At 45.5% G+C, this 23,545-nt stretch overlaps 2 protein-coding genes across 2 annotated transcripts; both read left to right on the top strand.

Moving 5' to 3' along the window:
• The first annotated feature begins 1,143 nt into the window (after positions 1 to 1,143).
• On the top strand, positions 1,144 to 17,667 carry XAF1 (XIAP associated factor 1). Its single transcript, XM_090026299.1, has 9 exons — positions 1,144 to 1,280; positions 6,212 to 6,291; positions 7,568 to 7,703; positions 8,215 to 8,271; positions 8,864 to 9,059; positions 10,830 to 10,897; positions 11,675 to 12,028; positions 12,950 to 13,019; positions 14,993 to 17,667. Exons 1-8 carry the CDS (start codon positions 1,242 to 1,244, stop codon positions 12,995 to 12,997), a joined length of 978 nt encoding a protein of 325 aa, XP_089882425.1. The 5' UTR covers positions 1,144 to 1,241; the 3' UTR covers positions 12,998 to 13,019; positions 14,993 to 17,667.
• A 2,020-nt stretch (positions 17,668 to 19,687) lies between these two features.
• On the top strand, positions 19,688 to 23,435 carry LOC149854156 (F-box only protein 39-like). Its single transcript, XM_090026062.1, has 3 exons — positions 19,688 to 20,894; positions 22,252 to 22,428; positions 23,171 to 23,435. The coding sequence occupies exons 1-3, from the start codon at positions 19,881 to 19,883 to the stop codon at positions 23,297 to 23,299; spliced, it is 1,320 nt and encodes a 439-aa protein (XP_089882188.1). The 5' UTR covers positions 19,688 to 19,880; the 3' UTR covers positions 23,300 to 23,435.
• Positions 23,436 to 23,545: the final 110 nt, after the last annotated feature.

The following is a 23,545-nucleotide window of genomic DNA, read 5'->3' as shown; positions in this document are numbered from 1 at the left end:
CGCCTTTAACAGGCGACGGGAAGGAATCTTGCGGCTGGGAGGTTCCCTGGGGTGTCTAGCAGCAGTTGGGCTTGGGCAGTTGCAAGGAAAAAACTGAGAAAAAATTAACAGTGGGATCTTTTGGGGGAAGATGCACCCTTGGGGAGGAAAAAGGAGGCAAAGGCAGGGGGCCAAAATAAAACAATAAACGGACACCGGCAGGGTTCCACGGTGCGCATGAATTTAAGAGGCAGCAGGAGAAGTTTATCCCGGCACAGATGCAGGGCAAACGCAATAGCGTGCTACCTGAACCATGCATTCAGATGCACCAGAGAGACGGACAACCTGACGATTTGCTGACGTGCAGCACTTCGGCAATGAAAATAAGAGAGACCGATGGGGAGGTGAGAGCGAGACCTTCGAACAGGCTCGCTGTGCTGTGCTGAGCTGGGGGGGTAAAGGGAGGGGGGAGCATAAGTGAATGAATTGCAGGGCAGGAGAGGGGTTTACAATGCAGCCCATGCCAGAGAGCTGTGCTGGGAAGCTTGAACTTGATCCGGCAGAGAGAAGGCCAGAGGAACATGTTTGATTTGGCAAGGCCCCCTCTGCTCCCCATCCCCCACGAGCCCTGTGTATAGCCCAGAGATGCATTGGTGCTGGCCAGATCAGACAGTGCTGTGAGGTTGTCAGCTCTTTCACGTAACTTGCCCGGAAATCTTCCTGAGCAGCCTGCCAAGGGAGTGGGGAGCCCTGGCTGCCTGCTTGCTTGCTACCCAGCTGACAGGCAGACTACAGGAATCATAAGGAGCTGCTGAGAAGTGCTCCTGCTTACAAAGACCCAGCGTCAGGAATTTGGGAGGTTTCAAGACAGGCCTTCAAACAAAAACCTCCCACCTGCTGAATTTCACTGCAGGCTAATTGAGCCTTTACTGCAAGCCTTTAAAAAAAAATCATTGCCTTCAGGCAGCACCATGGACTACAGCGGGAGCAGAGCAGTGTTTCCAAAAAACCAGAAACTGCAGCCTTTAACTGGTTTGAAGATGGCAGGTAGAATTGGCTTGGGGCTGCAGGTACCATTTAGGAGCTGCAGCCAGTGACTATCCTAGTCCCTTCTGCTGAACAGCAGCTGTCGTAGGATACTTCTCAATCAGTGCATTGCTCGAAGTTGGTCAGTACCACTATCCCCATTTTACAGATGGAGAAACTGAAGTACAGGGAGGTGATGCGACGGGATTTCAAAGCACATTTATGAGCCAAGCTTCATGGTAGTCCTAGGATTGTTACTGCCATTTCAGAGATGGGTAAGCCAAAACCAAGAATGTCTATAAAGGTCTTGCCCTTGAGAGAAGTTGGACAAGGACTCAGATCTCCTGACTCCTGAAATCCCTTTCCCTTATTTTATGGGCATAAAAATGAAAGTCAGTTCCACTTGATCAGTTATTGTAGATGTGTCAACCATTATATTGGATGTTGCAGCAAAATAATTAGCAACGGCTGATATGTTTGTAGTGTCTGAATTAAGTAATGTGTGCATCATCAGAAGAAAAGTCTCTTTGAAAGGGAAGAATTTCAAAACCACCCTAACTCCAGAGAATAATTAGGGAATAAAGGCTATTTAGTGTAACCTAGCTCATTTCCAATAAACTGCTTTTTAGGTATATCTTGTTGAACCACTGATACCTGTCTAATGTTATCTCTGTACAGGAGTGGGCTTTGGCAGGGAGGTAGCGACTAGCATTTAGAGGCAGAAATGATTTCTACCCAGCCCCTACTTTCAGTCCAAACAGTGAGCGACCACACAAGAACAAACTCTGCAAACAGGATGTCATTGTGCCAACGCAGCCAGATTAACCTATACAGCTGCTAGCTCCACTCCAAACACACTCGTGCTGCAATTTGTTTTAAAGCAATTAAAAGTATCACTGATACTTGACAATGAAAGAAAGAAAAAAAAAGGCTGTCCCTGAAACTTCCTAGGTTTTGGCAGAAAAGGAACATACTATCCCATCTCATGAGATTTACATTTAAAAAACAACCCGTTCAGAACTTATCTTTGTGATGCTTGACTTGATCGGTGACCTAAACCAGACCTTAAACCATTATGTTATGCACTAGGAGGTTTACACAAGGCTTAAAGTAAAAGAATTATTACTAGCGTTCACGGGACATCACTTGTTCCTTACCTTTTTTTTTCTCCTTAGTGAGAACATTTTACAGCCTCTGCCAGTCCACTGTGTTCCTTTAGGAATATCCTTCAGCAAGGTTCCCAATGCAGCATCTGATATTTTTCCAAGTAGAGCTTTTGAGCCTCTGAACTTCAAGTTCTTTTGGTACAATCCCTGTGCCCAACAACTGGCTATACAAAAGCTCTCATTATGAACCTCAAGTCAATGGGGGTTTCCTCTGTCACGGTGCCTTGCTGATCAGACTTTTGAGCCCCAGGGTGGTACTTCCAGTACAGTTTAATTGAAGCCCCAGGGAGTTTCAAATACTGCACAGCAGAAAGACTAGGGGGGGAAAAAGTATTTGATTGGTAATTGGCAATAGACCGTCTGCCTGCCTGTGACCCATTCCTTCTTGATGATTGCCATCTCATTTACATATTTTTTCAAAAGCCTTTTCTCTGCCTTGTTACATAATTTGTGTTGCAAAATCCAAACAACACTAATTATTTCCAGGTCTGGACAATTGGTTACTCATTTCTTCTTGTTATTTGAAAAGGGGTAGAAAGGACAAAGAGAGGAAGGCATTTGGATGGGCAGAAAATTAACCAGAGGGATTTGAAATCTGATTTGGTAAGAAGAGTGTTTTGTACTTGGATCCTGCATGGCATGAGGAGGGATCCCACAAACATTAAAACACATGATTTCTTCTAGCACTTGAGGGAATTAATAGTATCATCCCCATTTTACAGAGGGAAAGCTCAAGGCTTACATTTCCAAAATGCCCACTAGTGTGGGGCATCCAAGCTGAAATACTAGGGACCTGATTCCTCATTACCCTGCACCTTCTTCTGGATCTTTCGCCATTCCTCATCACTGAGGGAGGGGGGCTATTTTACCAGTGAAAAGTGAACCTAGTTTTCAGAAGCACTAAGCACATACCAGCCCGCTGGCTTCAGTTCAGCTAGTCAAGCAAGGGAGGAGTGAAAGTCTCTGCAGGAAAGAGACAGTTGCCATTAATTAGAAAAGGGATGTCTGATACATTCATGTCAAAAGAGTCATTTGCAATGAAACAATAACCACAAGGCTGCGCAAGTACAAGAGCAGAAATCCAGATTATTGCATAGACAACCCATTCCCCTGGCTTGTCCAGCAGTCTGCCTGTCCATCCTTAGAACGGGAGTCCCTCAGAGCAGGGACCATCACATCTTTTATGTCTAGAAAACAACTAGCAGAACATGGTTGCTAAACCAAACACGAAATACTAAATATGGTCCTTTCAGTGGATATAATGCTTTCATACATATTCCACATTAGAGTTAGGTCTATTTATACAGAGCTTACAAAGAAGTATTCAGTTATTAAATCAACGGTTGTAGAATTCAACAAATCAATAAGTTGTTTAAAATCATCTGTGCTGCCGTCTTGTGCTGTGGTTATAGCCATCAATGACACATCCTGTCCGTCACAAGCTTATAACCCGTGTCAATATGCTCTTTATACACCATGTATAAATGGTACCTTAATATAAGAAGAACTAATTTGTTTCCATTATCAGCGCTGAGGGGATCTCACCTTCTCATTCACCAATATGGGCTTTTCAAGCCTTTGATTCCCTACAGTTTCTTGAAGATAACCATAGCAGGAGAGAAATGGCAGAGGAATGCAATAGGCAGGAATGCCATTACTATTCCATCACTTACTCCTTGTTCCTACCCCCAGAAAACTTACAGCTTAAAAATCCTTTATTATTCATCCACATTTTATTGGATCCACGATCAAAAAGGCACGTCCTACCCCACACATGTATTCCTGCCCCCAGAACGGAGCTATAGCCCAGTCAGCCCGCTCCTCCAGGAAAAAAAGGGAATATGTCATTTGCCAGAAATGTCAACGCACCAACTGTGCTGGGCCAAGGCTAAGCGATGATTTCCACCATCAACAACTACCTTGCTGTCCCCTCTTCCTTTCAAACTAGGGACATCTGTAAGCAGAAGCAGCCCCCTCTTACCCTGGCCATCACCAGTCCTAGGGTAGGGCAAAGAGGCCTTTTGATGCCTCCACATTAAACGTTGGGTCTTGTTCACAACTCAGATCACTTGAAAGGGGCTGAGGGTTATTAGAGAACACCAAAACCCAGTGCAATTTTGGTGAGCTGGAAGTGAGATTCAGGGCCTGGCTCTATGGCAAGGCAGCATTGCTTTTAGGGGAAGGCCCCAATCTGCAGCTCCGATCTATTCTATCCCATGCTCAACTTCAGCCTTGATGGGGACCCAGGGCAGTGCACTCTTTGTGCCCAAGTTTCCAGTGGGTTGATACAGCGCCCAAATGTCAATGGGAAACTTGTCTGGGAAATTAGGCTATATGCCTTTTTCTGATTGGCTGAGTGAACAATGGCCTCTGTTACATGGTCACTGACAAGTCAGCTGGAAAAACAACTGAGGCTCTTGCCTGGGGGGGCAGACACCATGGGAGATGTCTAAGGAGAAGGTAATTTTTCCCAGGCCCAGCAGCTATAGATAACCTTCCCTGCAAGTCAGAAGACCAAGGCCTGCTCTGCACGATTCAGGGCCAAAGTAACCTGGGGCATGTTAACCAATCCATTTTTTGTTTAGTTTTTAATGATGCTTTCTCTTTTTCTCTTTCTTCAGCAAATCTGTTTCCGATTCGGCCTCATCTCCCCTTCTATTCTGGACTCCCACCCTAGGTCCTATCCATGCGGTCAAAATCTTATGAATGGAAAGAAACTGGCTGTGCTTTTGCAAGGAAAAGGGTTTACAATGAGGCCTAAGCTCCCTCTAAAACACGGTTTGAGAAAATGCCTTAGACGCAGAGCTTTTTCTTTTTGGTCATACTTTCTCTCTTATTTCTTTGCCTGGAGCCTAAGTAATACTGTAGACGTTCACATCATTTCAAATCTAGATGCTGCCTCTCCTAGGGCAGTGTTTCTCAACCGTTTAAGTAGCAAGTACCCCCTAACTTCTGAAAATTTTAATAAGTACCCCAACATTCAATTTTCCAGGGGATTTTATATTTACAGACAAATGTGTGCCATATGTTGGAATAAAGTCTGTGTATATAAGGCCATGATATGACAAAGGTCTGATCTGCTGTGGGGTGGGTTGCCACCTTTTACACCAGATGTGCACAACTCAGGTATGTACTTGGGCTAGAGGTGATGTTGGCCAAAGCTAGGAGGGCTGAACACCAAATTATTACTGGGGAATTTAATTTTTTTTAATTGCACCAATTTTTTTGCCATAATTTTGAGGGCGAGAAAGAGAAAAAAAGAGGGCAAGAGAGAGTGCATCAGGGTACCCACATACCCCCTGCCTGAATCTCGTGTACCCCCAGTGGTACACATACCACAGGTTGAGAAACTATGTCCTAGGAGACTAGATGCTGTGTCTGCCTGGGGCACAGACTGTACGAGTCGATAGATTTATTCCACGTCCTACAGCTGGGATCCTATAAAGTTTGCCTAGCAGAGCCCATGGAGAGAGAAATGAAAAGGAGATGGAGGGATTTTGAACTCCCTCTTGTGGTCTCCCAGGAAGCCACTCTGCCTCGCATGGAGGCATCTGTTTAAAGGCTTTACCTGCTCATTTTTGTCTTCAGGAAGCAAGCATGATCAGCTAAGGTGGGAAGAAAATCTATGGCAATAGAAAGGAAGGAGAGGAAGGGGCCAGATCCAAGATTTGACTGTTCATAAATTGCCCAAAGGCAGCTTTGTTATTAAAGCCAAGCAGGTGAAATATCCCTCGTCCCCTAACGGCCTCAAGCAGCTACAGAAAAGAGTCCTGCCTGCTAGACAAAGAGTATTCAAACTCATTTGAGTCAGAGGAAAGAGTAGGGCAAAACTATCTTCCACCTCCCCAGGTCACCTGGACGCTACAGCAGACATTTCCTGATTGAAACTGTTGTGGGAAGGAGCCGAGACAGTAACTGGACAATGCTGCTCCCTGTTGGTGTCCATTCTTCCTGCTTCATGCTGGGGAAAAAAAATTGGCGGAGACCTTGTCTGGGGTTGGTTATTGGGACCGGCAGTTTCAGTTTCATTTTCTTGTCAGATTAAAGAAATGAAAGAGAAAGAGGGGCAGAGCCCGAGAGCAGCCATGGAAGAAGAAGACAGCAAGTTCTGCCCAAACTGGTAAGAAATCCCTACTTTTTGCCAAGTCCCAGTGATACTGGAGGGGTGCAGAGGCTTTGCTTAGGACCTTTTCAGAGTGGGTATTGCATGCTTTCTCCCTGAACAGAGAAAGCCAAGGGGAGGCCAGGGAAACAAATCAGAACAGCTGTCTGCTTTGTTTTGCCCCTTAATATCTAAGTATTTTGAAGACAATTTCTTTTCCCTGACTGGCGGATAGATCCCACAGGCGAGATCAAGCAGTGGTTCTCCGCTGCCTGCTGTGTCCCTTGCCCTGCTGCTTAGGACCTAAAAGATTTGGCAGAGTGGGGCAGCTTGGATCAGCAGTGCTGCTTGTCCAGCACCCAGGACAAGAGGCTTTGAAGAGAGGGGAAAGAGAGCTCCATAATTATGGACTAACCTGCCCACCGGGGAGGTGTGCCCTTAAAAGGCAAGGGCTGCATCAGGGGTCGGCAAAACGTGGGCTGGATGCGGCCCACCAGGCCACTCTATCCGGCCTGCGGGGCCCCTAAAAAGTTTAGAAAATTAATATTCATCTCCCCTGGCTGCCTGTCATGCAGCCCTTGATGGCTTGCCAAAATTCAGTAAGCGGCCCTCTACCCAAAATAATTGCCCACCCCTGGGCTATACGCAGTCTCTGTTATTCCCATCAGTGATGAAGCTGTGGGTGTTTTCCTGCAGTCTGGAACAGAACCCAGTACAAACTCGGTCCCTGCCTCAGTTTCCCCTTATGTCCAATGGTTCTTTCTATTGTCAAGGCAACTTAGCTCTCCAGCTATAAGCCAAAAAGTTCACTATTGGGGGGGAGGGGGCGGGAACTGTCCATACCTCTGTTCTCCCTTTAATATCTGGGGTCCCTTCACAAAGGAATAGCTTAAAGAAATGAGCACCACCTCTACTATAGACCTCCAGCCCTGGAGCCACTGAATACTGTCTGCATTATCCCTGGAATGCTGCGAACCCAAGTGTTGCTGGTCCCCTCTGATCATAGGGCACAATCCTGCTCTTGCACCAGTGTAACTCAGTTGGAGTTATTCCTGATTTGCGCTGATGTAAAAAAACTTTCTCATTTTGGGCCTGCATCACCTGCACCTGACAGGGCCCCTGTTCCCTTAAAGATGTTCTCAGCAAAAGAGCAAAGCCTCCGTAATGGAGCTGAATCTTGGACGGCTTCATTTGAACAAGACACAAGTATAAATACCTGATGTTTGTTTTCTGGAATCGGCCAGGTGAGTCGTATCCAATCCCATAATATTCTTTCCCTTTCCGCGTCACACAGTAAACAAGATGTGTCTGCTGCCAATTTCTCTCTGCACGAGATCCACTGCCAACGGTTCCTCACCGTCTGCCCAGACTGCAGAGAGGCTGTTGCTCAAAAGGAAATGCGAGAGCATCAGGCAAATGCGCACAAGCAGGTGAGAGCTCTTCACCTTCCAACAAAGACTCTGACTGTCAGTTCCTGCAGTTAGGAGATGCACTGAAATCACACCAAGCTGTGCTGCTGCATGGCAAATAGCCACAAGCATCTGTATTTGTTGAGGAGAAGATGTCAGGGCCCGATGCAGCACTATAGCTCTGTCCACAGCCCCCTTCTCTCCAAAGAGCAACTGTGCGCTCAAGTCAAGGGACTCCATCTTAGAATCTGCTCTTTTGTATTTAAGTTAATCTTCAATAAACACGGGGAATAATCAGTGGGTAGCATGATGAACTCCCACCCGAATGGGCAGTCCTACACATTGCTCAGTTTCTATAGGAACAGGGTTCCCTATGTGCTTTCCAAGGATGGAAATAGTAGGGAGTCCATCCTGGGCGATTTCACCTACATCAGAGGTAGCAGGTTCATTAGATAACTTGAAATATTCTCCATAAGCTGTCACATGTATTTTCCTTTAAGTACGCTACTATTCTGTCACCCTTTTCATTCAGGTCAGGTGTAAGCTTTGTCACCAAAGCCTGCAGCAATACCAGCTGGAGAACCATGAGGTGAGTACATTGCTCTGTGTGTGAGACCAGGATCCAGCTTGGCTGATCTCTCTTAGAGACACTACAGAGAGATGGCTGCAAATTAGTGCCTTCCCTAACATAGAACAACCCAGAGTCAGTCCTGTTAATATAGTGCCATTTGACCCAGGGTTTAATGTAATACATCTTTTTATATTAAAACAAATGTATGCCCTGGTTGACGAACTGTCCCTCCACACCTCTTCCCATCCCATTTCTGCAGGGAGTTTCTTAGAGAGGATCTTTCACTTCATCACTTCTGTGGAGTTCACTTTCACATGAAGGTGTAACTGTAGGCCTCGCTGTGGCAGCTTTTATCTAGCTCCTGTAGCTAACACCTCCAATGAACAGGTGGCATCACTGGCTTCAGGTTGTGTAGTAGCCAAAGTGCATCCTCTATGTTTCTGGTGGGCTTTAAATATAAACCTAATACGCTATGCCTACCTGCGCCACACACCTGCGTTTTGCTATGTAGATACAGTCTTAGTGGGGGACATTCTTAAAACGAAGTTATGCCTGTTGTTTGGGGGTTTTTTTCATTCCTGGTGTAACACTTGCAACTATTCACTTGCAGACCATGGAATGCAGTGAACGAGTTATGAAATGCAAGTTCTGCGAGCTGGAAATGCCCTTTGCTAAGCTGCAGAAGCACCTCGATTCCTGTGGTAGTCGAACTGAGAAGTGTTTCGACTGTAACAAATACATCATGTACAAGGACCTGGACCAGCACAAAGACATCTGTCATAGTGGTGATGGGCTCTCAAATCATGGTGAGATTCACTTTCAAATTAATAATGTTACTCCTCTAGAAACCTTGATTCTTCTAAGCCCAGGTAGCCCAAAATTCCTTGTTATCACCCACAGCATCATGTTATTACAGTACCAGTTAATCACGTGGAAAATTCCCCACTGACACTCTCGGAGTCCCAGTAATGCAGGTTGCCTTGTTTAATGTGGCCCCTGCCATACATTACATATATTATACAATTAACTGTTTAATCGCACAATAAATTTAGACTGGTCACTTGTGCAAAGTAAGAGCAGCCACAGGTGCAGGGTAATTATCATGTCATAAAAATGTCCATCCAGCTATAAAAAAAGCCAACCAGCTACAAAGTTAGTGCTTGAAAATGCATAACAAGTTTATAGCTGGTATCTATCCAACTTTCATTTGAACATGTGAAAGGGCCCTACGATCAGCATCACAAAGGATTATTGCTCATCTTGACCAGCTGAAGGACCACATTTTATTCTGTATTACATCAGTGAGTGGTAAATCCAGAGTAATTGACTTCAGTGGATTTGCTCTGGATTTTCAGAAGCATAATTGAGAAGCACTGGGCCTTACTTATCTAGCTTGGCTCCGACACGTAAAGGCATCTTAGTATGAGCATCACACCCACCTGCTTTTCCGTTTTATGGGCTAGCATCCCCTTCATTGTTCGCCCCCAGCTCACATGGATTTTAAGGAGAGTCCTGGGTGTGCGCACATTGGGAAGACAGGGCCTTGGTACATCAGGGGTCTCTCCAATCCTATTCGACTGATCCCATCTTGAATATAACAATCTAGTTTCTAATGCAAACTAGTGCAAGTGACTATGAACAAGCCTCTTTCCCAACCTGCTTTGGAAACACACTACATACAAGCTGGAAGCCCAATTCACACTGTCATTTTGGTTGGGCTTATTTACCAACCTTGGCTGCTCATGCAATCTGGTTCACTTCTCTCCTGCTATCAGCCCTTTGTAACAGAGAGCTACCTTCTTCCAAAAGTCAGTATAATTAGAGAGTTAGATGAGACATCAGAGGTTGTCTAGTACGACCTTCCCCTGCCACAGATGTGGGATGCGCTGTTCCTAAACTAATTTAGGGGCAAACAAAGAATTGAACCCCTATCTCTTAAATCTCAGCCAACAGCCTTCTCCATTACATCACCCCTCCTGCCTAACCCTTTCCCAGCAGCTAGGAGATGACCTTTGCAGTCCCTTTCCATTAACATGAAGGAGTATTTTCCGGGTTGTCTGGTTACAGCGGCATCGAAGAACAGCACAGTTGAGGGAGTCTATCTTCCTACTGAAATACTAAAAACGAGGCACACAATAGAGGCGATATGTACTCCAGTGGCTTCACAGTCTCTTGGGTGTGGGGACGGTGTTGTATTTTGTCAAAGCAGATACCTGTCAGACAGGCACTTGACTAGAGGTGATAGTTTGTGAACCTCACCAGCGATTCTGCAAGGAGAAAACAAGACCTGGTTGACAGGGATATATAGCTCCTCCATAGCACAGTATTGGTAGAGGTAGGCCCAGTTACACCCTAATATTCAGCTAGAAGAGAATCTGTGTGTGTTGATTAGCAACCAGCAGTGAAATTCAGCCTCCACCCAGCCTTAGGCTCTGGCGCGCTGAAGTTCAATGAAGTTTGGATCTGTTGTCTCCCTAAACAGTCAGTCATTGAGTCTTCGGGGTCTGTGTACATTATTTCCATAACCAGTCAGTCCCACATTACCAATCAACCTCTCCCCGCTTTCTCCTCTGAAGGTCTCAGCGACAATCTTTGTCAGCAGTGCAATAAGTCATTCCCAGATGACCAGTTCCTCCAGCATCTGGTAAGTGGCTGGAAAGCCAAATCAGTGACGGGGCTGGGTCTCATTTCTGACTGGGCTCTTTTTGTGGGACGCAACATGTTGGGTAGAGTAGAACAAGGCCTTTTGGCTGCTTGCTCTCCGCCGCTTGCACATTACTGCCCCGTGAATGCTTTGCAAAAGCTACGCTGGCCCTTGTGTCCTGAAGGCCTCGCTGTTAGTGTCAGCACCAATTAGTACCTGCAAGGCTCTCTTCTCTTATAGCTGAAGCATCATGCAGTAGGGCATGTGGGAAGCAACAATACACCCCTTTGCCTTTCCCACTGTCTGCCTAGATAATAGCAGATACAGCTGTTTCTATTGCTTAACCACTATAGCAGAGAAAAAACCCAGTTCCTCCTGAGCAGTTAGTTGCCTCTTCAGAAGACTGCCATTTGTGAGTTAACATGAGAATTAACAAGTTAACTCTTGAGTTAACAAGAGATGTTGACCTGGCTGTGATGGTTCCCAAGGCAGTTTCTCCACTCCTCTGTGGAGTACCTATCTAGCCTCCTTCTTCTATAAAACAACCTGAGGCCCACCCCTTCCCAAACAGTTTTGGCTTTCATCTGCAAGCCCTTCTGTCAAACTCTTTCCCTTCCCCCCTATTTTTTAGTTTCAACTTATTTTCTTTCCTTCTTAATTCTTTCCTATGTTATGTCCAGATACATCCTACTTCCCAGGAGAGGCACCCATCCTCACTGTGCTGCTTGGTCATTACCTTTGCTAAGTTACCTTATTCTTTTGGATTTTCTTCCATAGAACCAGTGTAGTCCACTCACTAAACTGGTGGGGAATCTTGCCAGCCAGTCAGCTACCAATCCCAGCCCGCTCCTGCCACCCACTGCTGCTTTTCCAGCTACCACTTCATCCCCCGTGAATGCGGCCGCGTGGAGGGATGTCCGTCCAAAAGGGAAGGAGAAGGACTTGTCCTCTACCTCCCGGACCTCACTCAAACCACTCAAGAACAAGAAGTCACCTGGCCATCTGGCTTTCTCGACCACTCTGGATCCTGTACTGCCTGAGGCCCTTGAAGACACAGGGAATTATGATATATTGGTGACATGTGCCCGTTGCAATATCCTCCTCCCACTGCCAACACTCAAGAAGCATGAGGTGAGAAGGGCTCTCCTTACAGAAAAAGGAGAAACCGTACTGGGCTTTCTTGATGTTTGAGAAAAACAGGTGGTTGGGATATGCTGGGATTTTGGACTGACCTTAGGCTATACCAGTGATACCTTAGATCCCATTCACCACTTGTCTCTCCCATCATATTTGTATTGAGAGCTGGCAATATGCCCACCTATAAAAGACACGGAGCAGACAAAGGACCATTCTCTTTGTACAAATGTCAAAAGAGTGACTCCTCCTTCTTCAGTAACGTGGAATGGAAATTAGCATTAATTGAATGAGAATCTGGCACAAAGTTCTTACCTTTTAGTTATTTCTTGAGAGAGCAAATATAGCTGGGGTGAAGCCACTCATCATTTTCCTGCTGCTCTTCTGATGAACCCATGCATTCAGTTCCCTGGAATGGTTCTTTAGTGGCAGTTGACAAAAAGGGAGAGAAGACGAGGTAGACAGAGAGTCACAAGATGGAAGAGACTTCTGCCCAGCCTGGGGAGCCACTTACAAAGACCATATACAGGTTTTCATTGTGAATGGGTTCACACACCACCTGTGATGTGACACTGAAGGATGACCACAGTTTACAGGAGGTCATAGGCATGCTCTTACATAGCTTCTGGACACAGAGATGGCAATTGCAGCTTAAAACTATCTTTGCCCTGAGCTCTGTCTCTAATGCCGGAACAGAGTAACTAAAAATCAGGATCAAACTTAAGGGTCAGATCCTAAGGAGTGCTCTTTACCTCCCCTACCTTCCAATGGCTCAGACATTTCCAAATAAGGAGGATGATTATATTTAAGCTGTAGCAAGAACAGAGCTACCATGAAGCAGGGATTACTGTGTCTTAACAAATATGAATAAACAATGGGTACCATTCCTTTCTAACAGCATTATTTTTATTTGTTTAGATCAAGTGCCTGCGTTCAGCTTCTTTGCAAAGCGTCAGGAGGAAATGAAAGTCAAGCCCTGAGAAACAAGGTACTGGGTTCCAATAAAATGGGGTAGAATTCAGTTAACAGAAACATTTCTGGCTACTAAGTACTGGATTAATAGGGATCATAGAGGATCTCACATAGCAAGTGCCTCTGGAAGTACAAAAGGTCAAAGAATTGCATAGCACTGAAGTAAAAATGTCAGGAAAGTCTTTGATGGAGCCACACACGTCCACTATGATAGAAACAGTGCTACACAACCCATTTGTCAGTGTAGGGGGCAAACAGAAAAATCAGAGAAAAAAAAATTGTTACACGTTAACCTCAAATGGAATTTTTAAAATTTTCTTAGAAAACCAGGAGGAGAGCAGAAAAGAGATCACATTTGGAGCTCAGTGGTCCTTTAGAAAAATGAATTCTGCTAAATTCTGAAACAAGGTGCTGGTTTTGAAACAAAATCATTTGACTTCTTCAATTTGGGGGGGGGTGGAAATTCCAGCATAAACTATTTTTCAGATTTACACATTGGTTTGGATCACCCCAGGTGGCATTTGTCAGTAAATGAAAGTCACCAAAAATAAATTAAGATTTGCTCAGTTCTTTTTGGGAATTATAATCTGATATTTAAGATCCTAATACTCTAAACCACTGATTTGCACAATTAGTGTTCTAAGGCACTGTTAGGTTTGCAAACATGATTCACAAGATAAATCCAGAAACTTCAAATAGGAATCCGTAGTGCCTAAAGCATCAGACCCATAGGGTCTTTCTGAGTTGTTTGGGCAGCAGAATTGCTTTATTGTTTTTCTGAAGTCAAAAAAAATTAATGAAAACTAAGCGCTTACGTGAGGGGTGCCTCCAATCTAACAAGGGGTGGCTTGAGTCTAAAAAGGTAAAGAGTTATTGCCCTAAACCCAACTAACTTAGTGGTACCAGCTGGATTTACCTGTTGCTGTTCTGGATTTGCCTGAGGCCGCACAGAAAGCCTGTGGCAGGGAAGAATTAGAACTTGGCAGCTTCTAACTTTGATTTTATGCTCTTTCTACTAGAATAAAGTACCACAAATTACCGCAGCATTTCAGAATCTGTCCCATCAGGCTGCTTAAAAATGCATCTGCACTATAATCCCAATTCAACTGCACGTATGAATTTATATATAAACCCTATTTTCTCTCTCTCTTTTGTAAAGCATGAGGTCTCAGCTGTCCAGCAGAATGCATTTTTAGCACTCATAAATGTACGATATAAAATTGTTTCTCAGTGACAGGTTTTAAGTAACTGCATCTTACTTAATGCTTGCCAATGCTTATGCCACACACACACACGCCCCACTTGAATTATACCAGCCTAGTTAAAGCAGTACAGTACCCTTGCCCCTACCTAGAACAGTTATACCAATGCAGTGGTGGTTATGTCAGGATAGCTTATTCCTGTAAAAAGGAGCCAAGGCACTTTTATGCTGTGTGACAGCATAAACATTAGAGGTAGAACCAGCAAAAAATATTCTACCCCGAGCTAACATAGTTTTACAGATACAAAAACAGGCACAATTGGGTGCTAACTGTAAGGACATTGGGCGTACTCCTGCATTTCTTACTCAGGCAAACCTCCCATGGAAGAATATTAGTTTGCATGGACAAAAAGCAGCTATGTAATTTCAACCACAATTACCTGTGTTTTACATTAAGAACAAACAAAAAGAAAAGAGAGTGCAGAGATTCTGCGCCAGACTAAACCCCAGAGGGCTGCCTTTCCCCGTACATGGTGTATTTAAAAGATGCAGTGCAACTAAAACAAAGGCAGGATTTACTTCCATATGAAGGGAATCAGTTTCACCGGCTTATGAATTACAGGACTTCACCTTGAAATAACTCTCTGTCTAATGACATGGTTTATACTGCTTTTCTTGTACTACTTGAGACTGCTCTAGTAAACTCAGCCAAAAAAAGGGAGGTGAAATTGTAAGCTACCCAGTCCTAGCAAAGAAACACAATTAAGTTTTCTCTCTTTGTTTTACAGAAGAGTCTTTCTAAGGCACTTCTGGGAAGAATTGGAAATGAATATCTTCTACCAGCTCCAGGCTTCAGCTCAGCTTCAGTAAAGGCATTGCAAGTGCACAGACATTAACCTGTTTTATCCCTAGAGAATAAAAGTGACATGTTTCCTAAACGAGACAATGAACAAAGAGCCACCCTCTGAAATGTATTTTGTTCTAAACGGGATAGTTGTTACTTTACCACCAAATTTGGGACAACTGTGACCTAACGACCTTATCATTAATGGGTAGGCCTCACCTAGTCTCTCCACCTTCTGAGTTTCATGGCAGTGAACAAAAGCAGGCTCTGCCACAATAACAGGGGTAACAACCAGCTCCACCTATTCCTGAAGAAGTTAAAAGCCAAATTCTCCTCTCAACTCCACGCAGACTTTGTAGCTGAAGTTGTACCAAAGCAAAGAGAGCTTACTCCACAGCGCTTCTGCTGAGGCCACTGCTGATGTCCAGTGATTTGTAGCCTTCGAGCTGCGGTGCAGTGTGGGCACCATCATCCTTTTTCATTTTCTATAGCTGTGAGCAACATCAGAGAGCCTTGCAGGCCACATACTACCCACAAGCCATGGGTTGGGCCCCAGCGCTCCAAAGTGTTTGCTGTCAGACCCCTCACAGGGTTTGGGGGAGTTTAGCCATTGTGCCAGGTTCCTGGACATGCTCCATCACAGGCATGTTCCGCCCCCAGACAGAAGTGGAGAGAGGGCAATGGTGCTTGAGTTCAAGCTGCAGAGTGAGTGAGGGAGCAGCACCAGTGACTCCTGAGCGCACTTTCTTAAGTGTGAACATCTGTGGATTGCACTCTTGCTAATCCATCTCCATCTGTTTTGGGAGTACTTCTAGCTATGTGTAACCCTGCACTTTGGCTACTGGAACCAATACAGAGCAAATATGTGAGAGTAAGTGCCTTCTGGCCTGGATAATCTGAATCAGATTTGGAAAGGGATAAATGCTGATTTACAGTATCTGAGAAAGCCAGGCTGCTAAGCCAGGAGTACCTGCTGGATATCCCTTCCTTCAGGCCACCCATACCTAGAAGAGGAGAGCACAAGTAAATCAAGTCTTACTGCTGAAATAAAGCCTGAAGGATAACTCGGAGAACATGCTGCAAAACTGTATTTGCAGAAACAGCCAAACTTACCGTTTCCACCCAAGAGACCAGCAGACTTTTAAGAGGTCACCTCTTTCTGAACATCCTACTCAAACTAGCAAACAGTTGTACATTATGTAATACAAACCACCATGCAACTGCTTTTGTGAGAAAAAAGAAAGTGACTCTGAAAATTAAAGCCAACTCATTTTGAATGCAACTTCATCTCTGGTTACTTTGTGTCCTGAGTTTGTGTTCAACATGTGCATGGGCCAATAAAGCATTTAGCATCCTGGGATGTCCATCATCAACCTGGGCCAACAGCACTGGAAGGTCAGCTCTCTGGAGTGAGGATTGTCTTCTGCATCTCTGCAGATCTTAGTACAACTGGGTTCTGGGCCAGGTTTGGCATTTTGAGGCATTACTGTAATAAATTGTTAATCCAAGGCTATTGAATCCCATGTGCTAAAAGAATGTCTTTCCACAAGCGTTTGCAAAGCACCCAGGATCATGGAGTCTATATCTAGAGTGGAGTCTTTGGGGCACAGACTTATTTTTGCCAGAAATCAAAAATAAACAGGCCTGGCTTTGAGTGGCGCAGCCAAGATAATGTCTAGAATCTAAGTCTACATTAAAAAAAATAAGTCAAAATCTTGAAACTGCTGGTGGCAAAAGAAAAAAACTGCAAACACTTTAAAGCTGTAGTGATCATCACCTGGGCATGACACTGATACAGATGTGGGCAGCTTGCAACTTTAGCCCATGTTGCTGGGAACTATTCCCTGTTCATCTCAATTAGGTGTTAACTCATTGCCCAGTGAGTGCGTTAGGGGTTAACTCACCCACTGGGCCCCACTCCTGCCCGTTACATTTTCCCAGAAACAGGACCCACCATCCAACTAATTTAGACACCCAGGACCAGTGCTGCCTTCCAGATTCTCCCACGGTCCAAGCACTCTCTCCCAGAGCTCCAACCTTCTGGATTTACCCTTTACCTCCTCAGGGAAGAAGACAGCTAAAGCCTTCAAAAACATCTGTTCAATGCAGGTCCCAAAAACTAATGACACTAACAAGCACAGATACATAGATAAATGGAGACAAAATAATAACTATGCATGTGTGTCTCAATTCCTGCACCACACTCAGCTGCTCTTTGGGCTTAGATTTAGAGTCCTTTCAGGAGTCCAGGGCTCCACCCTCCTCCAAATAACTTGCTCCAAAACATAAACTAGCTTCTCCAATAGCCCAGGCCAGACCTTCCTTTTATACTCTCCACATCCTTTCTCAGGTAGCCTTCTGATGAGCCTCATCAGGTGATCAAACCCAGTACCGAGGAACTGCTGCTTAGTCACTTCCCCTGCGGAATTCACCTTTGAAAAGCTGGCTTGACCTGGGCATTTGCCAAGTTTAACCACCCTCCTTTGTCAGAAAGTGCAAACACTTCTCCTGTGTTTTACTTCAAGGAGGTTAAGGACAGTAGGGAGAGCAAACCAGCTCAGCATTATAACTAGAGCTTGAAATCTGACACAGATATGCAGAGGGTCTAAAATATCAAAGAGAATCCATACGACTCCCCAGACCATTACAGATTAAAACCCAACATGCAAAAACTACAAGCGTCTGAAGCCTTTTCCATAGCCTTCAGCAGTCTATAGAAGTTCTGATGTGAAGAAGGACTGTCTTGGGATTAACAGAAACCAGCCTGCATCGCATCCCTCTGCTGAAGGATGTGCATTCAGGGAAGGACGGATTGAAACCAGCCCCGAGTTCCTTGTGTGCTGTTGGCACCGAGTTCCCAAGTATGTAAGAGGTTACATATACATAATCTTATGTGTATATATATATAGAGAGAGATTTTTACAAAAAAAAAATCTCTCTACTTAGCCTTTATATCCGTTCCTTATAGGGCTGGCCACCTGCCTACGTCCCCATTTACACTGGGATAAGGCAGGCTGTAGGCATGACATCACAACAGAGCCCTGCTGTTCCTTCATAATGGCTGGATCTGGGCACACGCCATCTCTCAGTGCCCAGTGAGCCCTGTCAGGACAAGATCAGAAGAGGAATGGTGCTAGGGTCTGAATGCCTTCCAAACAAAGCAGCATGAACAACAGAACTGGTAATTAACTGATCTCTTGCATCACAGGTTTGCTTCGATCCCTCTCCATCAAGTCTTATAACTTTCGGACGCATTCCCCATCCCCTGGATCATGCTGCCAGAATCCCCAAGACGGACCGGCTCACTGAACGGCTTAGCATGTATTTCCCCGGCAGAGGGAATGTGATATTTCAAGTAGAGAAATTATTTTTGATTCCAGCAGGCCCTTAGAGCACCCTCCATGATGGACCGTGGTACTCACATAGAAGAGCTTAAAAAAAAAAAATTAAAAAAAAAAAATCAGCAGATTTGTGTCAGGCATCCCAGTTAATCTTTGCTGTCCAAAAAAAGGCAACTCTTCCATGGTTGAGCACCAACCATGTTGACAGGCTGCTCAAGAGAGGACTTGATCATGTTTAATTGCCATCTCCAGACTTGCTGGTAATTTCCAGGAGCTTCTAGTGTTTGGGTGGATATAAAATTTAACCAACTGATTCCCAAAGTCCATGCTCAAATGATGTTGCCGTTCCATTGGAGGCCAAGACCTGAAACTGTATCTTTTGGTGTCACTCCAATTTTTGGGCCTTTAGCCCAAGTAGTTAAATTGCCAGGGTTTCCCCAAGTTGTTTCCATTAGAGGAAGAAATCAGGAATTTCTCTGGTGTAGTTGCATTCATCTGCCAAAGATGCACCCGAAGTTCCCCAAGCTACATTGAAAGAAAGAGCAGGTTCCTTGCTGACCCACCTGCCATGGCAGGAAAGCAGCTCCGAAGCCCCCAGGGGTAACACTGCCACTGCTTACCCTCCCTTCTCTCCTGCTGCTGATTGTAGTTGCCAGTTAAATAGGGTCTTAACTTAGCTAATTCACATGAACTAACTGGAAGGGGAATTGGCCTGTGCTATATGGGCTTACAGCGACGGGCTCTAATAGCTATTACATGGTTTCTGCAATGTCAAGAAACTGGACTCAAGTGGTCCCGACTCCCTTGCAGTCTTGTGTTAGCTGGTAAAATTTAACTGCACCTGCTAACTCCCATAAAAGCCGCCTGGTGTTTGTCAGGGCTTTGCCTGACTTAGACAATTTGAGTTAAAAAAAAGCTCTTCTTCTAAGTGAAAACACATGTTACTTTGGTTACTTTGTGTCCTGTTTGCTTTCTGATGTCTTGCAAGAAGCTCTCTGCCTCTCACACTTTCCCACCCCCAAGCCTTGCAAAATAATACCTTCACTCCAGGGTCTGCAATAAAGTAAAACCATTAACCCACATCACTTTAGCTGTATCTGGGCCACCTGGCCTAGTGACTCCAGAAGTAAACCTCCATTGTTTTCAATTTTCTCACAACAAAGGACCTCAATTACTCTTTCAATCCCAGTAGCAAGGCTGAAAGCTCATCCTGCTGCTTTTATCAGGTCTGTGACTGTCAGCACCTTTTTGCATAAGGGTATTCTGCTCATCAGTTTTCTCCGTTTCAATTTAGGTTAGATCACAGTTTACACCCACAGGCCCATTTGGTCACCAGAGTTTGGATGTAAAGAGATAAAAGATGGATTGTCGCTTTTGACTGTAGAGACTGGAGTTTTCTAATCACTTGGAATATACTGACCCATTGCAGGACGGCAAATAAGTAGACAAAGCTTTACTGATCTGCAGACCACTAGGCTAGATTCTGCTCTGATGGAGGATGACGGCGAACCCGAGCAGAGTTGCTGGGCTTTCCTACCTGACATCTGCATGAGCCACGTGTTCCGGTGGCTAGATGACAGGGACAGATCCCGGGCTGCCTTAGTCTGTAAGAGATGGAGTCAGGCCATGTACTCGGGGTCTCTCTGGAGAACCAGAACCATCACCTTCCGTGGGATGCCTTCTAGGTTGCACACAGCAGAGCTTGAATCTTCTCTGTGGTACGTCAAGAAATTTGGCAAGTACCTGGAACACCTCGAGATCAGGTTCCTGAATCCTTACCATGCTGTCTTCACCCGAAAATTTCAAGTGACTATAAGAGGGCTTCTTTCACGCTTGGGCAAATGTAACAGCCGCCTGGTGTCCCTAAGTATTCAGCACCTGGAGTTGGACAGAGTGGTCTGGAAAAATGGCATCCGGATTCAGTTCATCAAGAACTTAAGTACTTTCTTAAAAAGAATGGGCAAGCACCTCGATTATCTCAGCTTGAAAGGAGCCAGGGTGACGCTGGAAGAAGGCTGTGAGCTTTTGAGCTCTTTGAGCTACTTGAAAAATAAAAGCCTGATCTCTGAAATCAACATAGAAGATTTATTTGGGCACCACCTCCCTATCTACAACTGCTCCCTGTTTCACCAGACAATGTCTAAGTTCTGTAACCTGGTCATCCTGACCCTCAATTACAACTGCATTTCTGATGACCTGCTGGACACGCTGTGTGAACATAATGCTGATTCTCTCTGGACCCTAAATATCAAGTGCCACATCCATGACCCTCATGGGCAAGTGGTTTGGGGGATGTCCTGGGCAAACCTAGCCAAGAGAGCCCCAAAACTCAGAGTGAACTTGTTCTTTGAAAGCATCATGAAGCATGACAGTTTAGCCAGGATCCTGTTAGCAGAGATCCCTGCCAGGAGCATCAGTCTACGCAGCGGGTACTTCAGTGACTCAGATTGGACAATGAGACCCACCCTCATCAATATCTTGCCAGCTTACAAGCACATCCTACAGGTACGGTGGGGACAGAGACACTGTACTGTCCTGTTACTAAGCTGAACGGGTGGCTGTGCCCACGTTGGCCTTGTACCCAACTGCTGGTCCGGAAGTAAAGTCCTGACTTGAGGTCAAAGCTCACAAGGCCATTTTCCCCACAGATGGCAAGTCCAGCATGCCAGCTAAAGTCCAGTGTCCCTAATGTTTCTGCCTATCTAAATTCCTCCAGTAGCTTCAGCTGGCTGTGTAGTTTTTCATTTCCATTGGGCAGCTCAACTTTGCCGTTCTGAACAGCTGCTCTTCTCCAGCCCAGAAGTGGTTGCATTTCTCTGGTGAGCAATAACACCCTTTTATATTGAGTGAGGATCAGTCTGTAAAAAGGCTTTGGGAACTTCACAGCTGGAAGGCTTAATGCAAAAGCATTACTCCCTTTCAACCCTAGACTTCCTTTGCACTCGATCAGCATGTATGAGAAACGGGGAAAACAGATATGGGCCCAAAACTCAGCTACATCACATGTTGGCCTACACTACAAAGCTCTGCTTGGGTGGCTATATTGACAGGGATGAGGAAAAAAACCCCAGCCCCCAGTCAACACTATGATATGGGCAAAACCGTGGTATAGACCAGGCGATCCCAGGAAAAGAGCACACTTGTTGGCATAGCTTATTGTGCCATTAGGGAAGGTTATATAGCTGTGCTGGTCCTGGGTATGACCTTGAACTGCATCCAACTGGAGGGCTAAGTGGGTACTTTTATAAGGTGGGAATAGGGAAAGTCAAAACCCTAGCCCCAACCACCTTGTGGGTACTCCTTAGTTGGAGAAAGGCTAAGGGACATCACCCGACAGAATCACGCCCTTGCTGAGGCATTAGACAGTCAGCAGCAGCTCTAATCTATAGCTACAACCGCCGAGGCTCTGGCAGTCCGGCCTTTGAACTGTCTTAGTGGTTTAAAGTGGGGATGGTAGGTCTAGGGCAGCCTCCACTCCTCCATACTCCTGCCTAGGCACATGTGCTGAAGGCCTTGGTGTGATGATCATGTAGACCTCTTGCACGTACACCATGATGCAGAGGATCGACAGTTGCCAAGTAGAGCTGGACTGGCAGAAAAACTCCTTCTGCTACCATATGCCATGTGTCCGCAAGAGGGCTCTGTTGACTTAAATATGTGAGTACTGCTCTTGGTTGAGCTGCAGTAACATCTGTCCCTATGGGATGCTCTGGGTTAAGTGCCACTGTCCCAAGGTACAAAATGGATGTGCTGGTAAGAGAGTAAAAGGAGAAAAGGCTGGCTGACAGGATCCCCATGAAACTGCCACAGCAGAGAGGCCTCTGCTTCTGCACAGAAATTAACCGTGTTATTAATTTTCAAGAAATTGACCCTCGAATTCAACCATGACCATGAACCATTGGATGAGGAGCTGCTGCAGCTCGTGCTAGCATGTGAAAGGCTCTTCTTCCTGAAAGTCTGGGCCTTCCTCAGTGTCACATTTATGGAGCGGCTGCTCCAAAAACGGGCCGAAAGGAAATGCACCCTGTGCACCATAAAGGTACAAGCCTGTGTTGCAAAGTCTCTTTCCCCTGCTCCTCTTCATCAAAACCCTCCACAGAAGGGCAGCCTCTGAAACTACTGGTGCAGGCTTCTTTAGATACTATTTCAACATGAAGTACAAGGATCAGGAGCATACTCCCAAGATCCACTGAAACATGGGCCTCTGTCCTGATAAGCCCCTGCAGAACATAGTCAGGAAAGGTACTAACCAGCCCCAACATGATGGATGTACCTAAAAGTACACATTAAACCTTGATCCCATCCTTAAAGCCCAGTAAGACTTATGTTCTGCACAGGGATGTTTGTTGAATCTGAGGGGAGGGCATAGCCTCTGCTGCTAGGGAGCTTAGCAGAACCCCGTCATCGCAGCTGGTCTCTCATTCCGGCAGATCCTCCAAGATCCATGGAGATCCCAGGGGATCCATGGGCTCTGGGGACAGAGCCACCTGTTTATCTCATAGGGAAAGGAGCCTTCCCCACTCCCCCACCCCACATCAGACATTGTGAGGTTGACGCGCCAAACAGGAGTGATTCATTTTCACTCCCTAAGGCACAGCTCTCTGAGACAGCCCCAAACCCAAACTGAATCGGGACTTCAGGACCTGACCCACATTTTCCATTAGAGGGATGGCTTATCGAAGCAGCCGCAGCAGTCACAAGGGCTTGTCCCTGTAACTTGCTGAATGGCAGAGCCTGTCGCATGTATCCCTGGTAGACGCAACTGCTCTCTGTCCACACAGGTCAGGATTTACACTGCCCGGCATGAGACCCACGAAGAGGACCGAATGCTGCGAGACATTTATAGGAAGTTCAGAGACCTAATTGACTCAGAGCTGAATTATTTTGTCATCGCCTACCCCATGGTGTGAGCCACTGGTGATTTCCAAGGAGATGCAAATAAAGATCACTGACACCCGCAAATGTCTGAACCCATCCTTTGGAGGAAGCAGTGGGGAGCTTAGTGGGCTTAGCAGTGGCTCTGAAAGGGAAAGGCTGCTAGAACTGGAATAGGTAGGGAGCAAAGCCTGAATCCCCTAGATTAAAAAAAAAACCCTCAGGCTTTTTGCAACTGGGCCTTCCCATCCCACATCTTTGCTGCTCTGTCTCATTTTTGC

The sequence above is a fragment of the Crocodylus siamensis genome, chromosome 13 (assembly GCF_052110815.1).
Source record: "Crocodylus siamensis isolate JL-2025a chromosome 13, ASM5211081v1, whole genome shotgun sequence".
NCBI lineage: Eukaryota > Metazoa > Chordata > Crocodylia > Crocodylidae > Crocodylus > Crocodylus siamensis.
This window is presented reverse-complemented; position numbering and strand designations above follow the sequence as displayed.

What these genes read in the sequence shown, in the direction of transcription:
- XAF1 (XM_090026299.1), top strand. Translation starts at nt 1,242, where the DNA reads ATGGTAGTCCTAGGATTGTTACTGCCATTTCAGAGATGG. An exon ending in TGATGGGCTCTCAAATCATG is followed by an intron (nt 9,060 to 10,829) that starts GTGAGATTCACT and finishes TCTCCTCTGAAG; the next exon opens with GTCTCAGCGACAATCTTTGT. An exon ending in ACCAGTTCCTCCAGCATCTG is followed by an intron (nt 10,898 to 11,674) that starts GTAAGTGGCTGG and finishes TTTCTTCCATAG; the next exon opens with AACCAGTGTAGTCCACTCAC.
- LOC149854156 (XM_090026062.1), top strand. Translation starts at nt 19,881, where the DNA reads ATGGAGGATGACGGCGAACCCGAGCAGAGTTGCTGGGCTTTCCTACCT. An exon ending in CTTACAAGCACATCCTACAG is followed by an intron (nt 20,895 to 22,251) that starts GTACGGTGGGGA and finishes TTAATTTTCAAG; the next exon opens with AAATTGACCCTCGAATTCAA. An exon ending in GCACCCTGTGCACCATAAAG is followed by an intron (nt 22,429 to 23,170) that starts GTACAAGCCTGT and finishes CTGTCCACACAG; the next exon opens with GTCAGGATTTACACTGCCCG.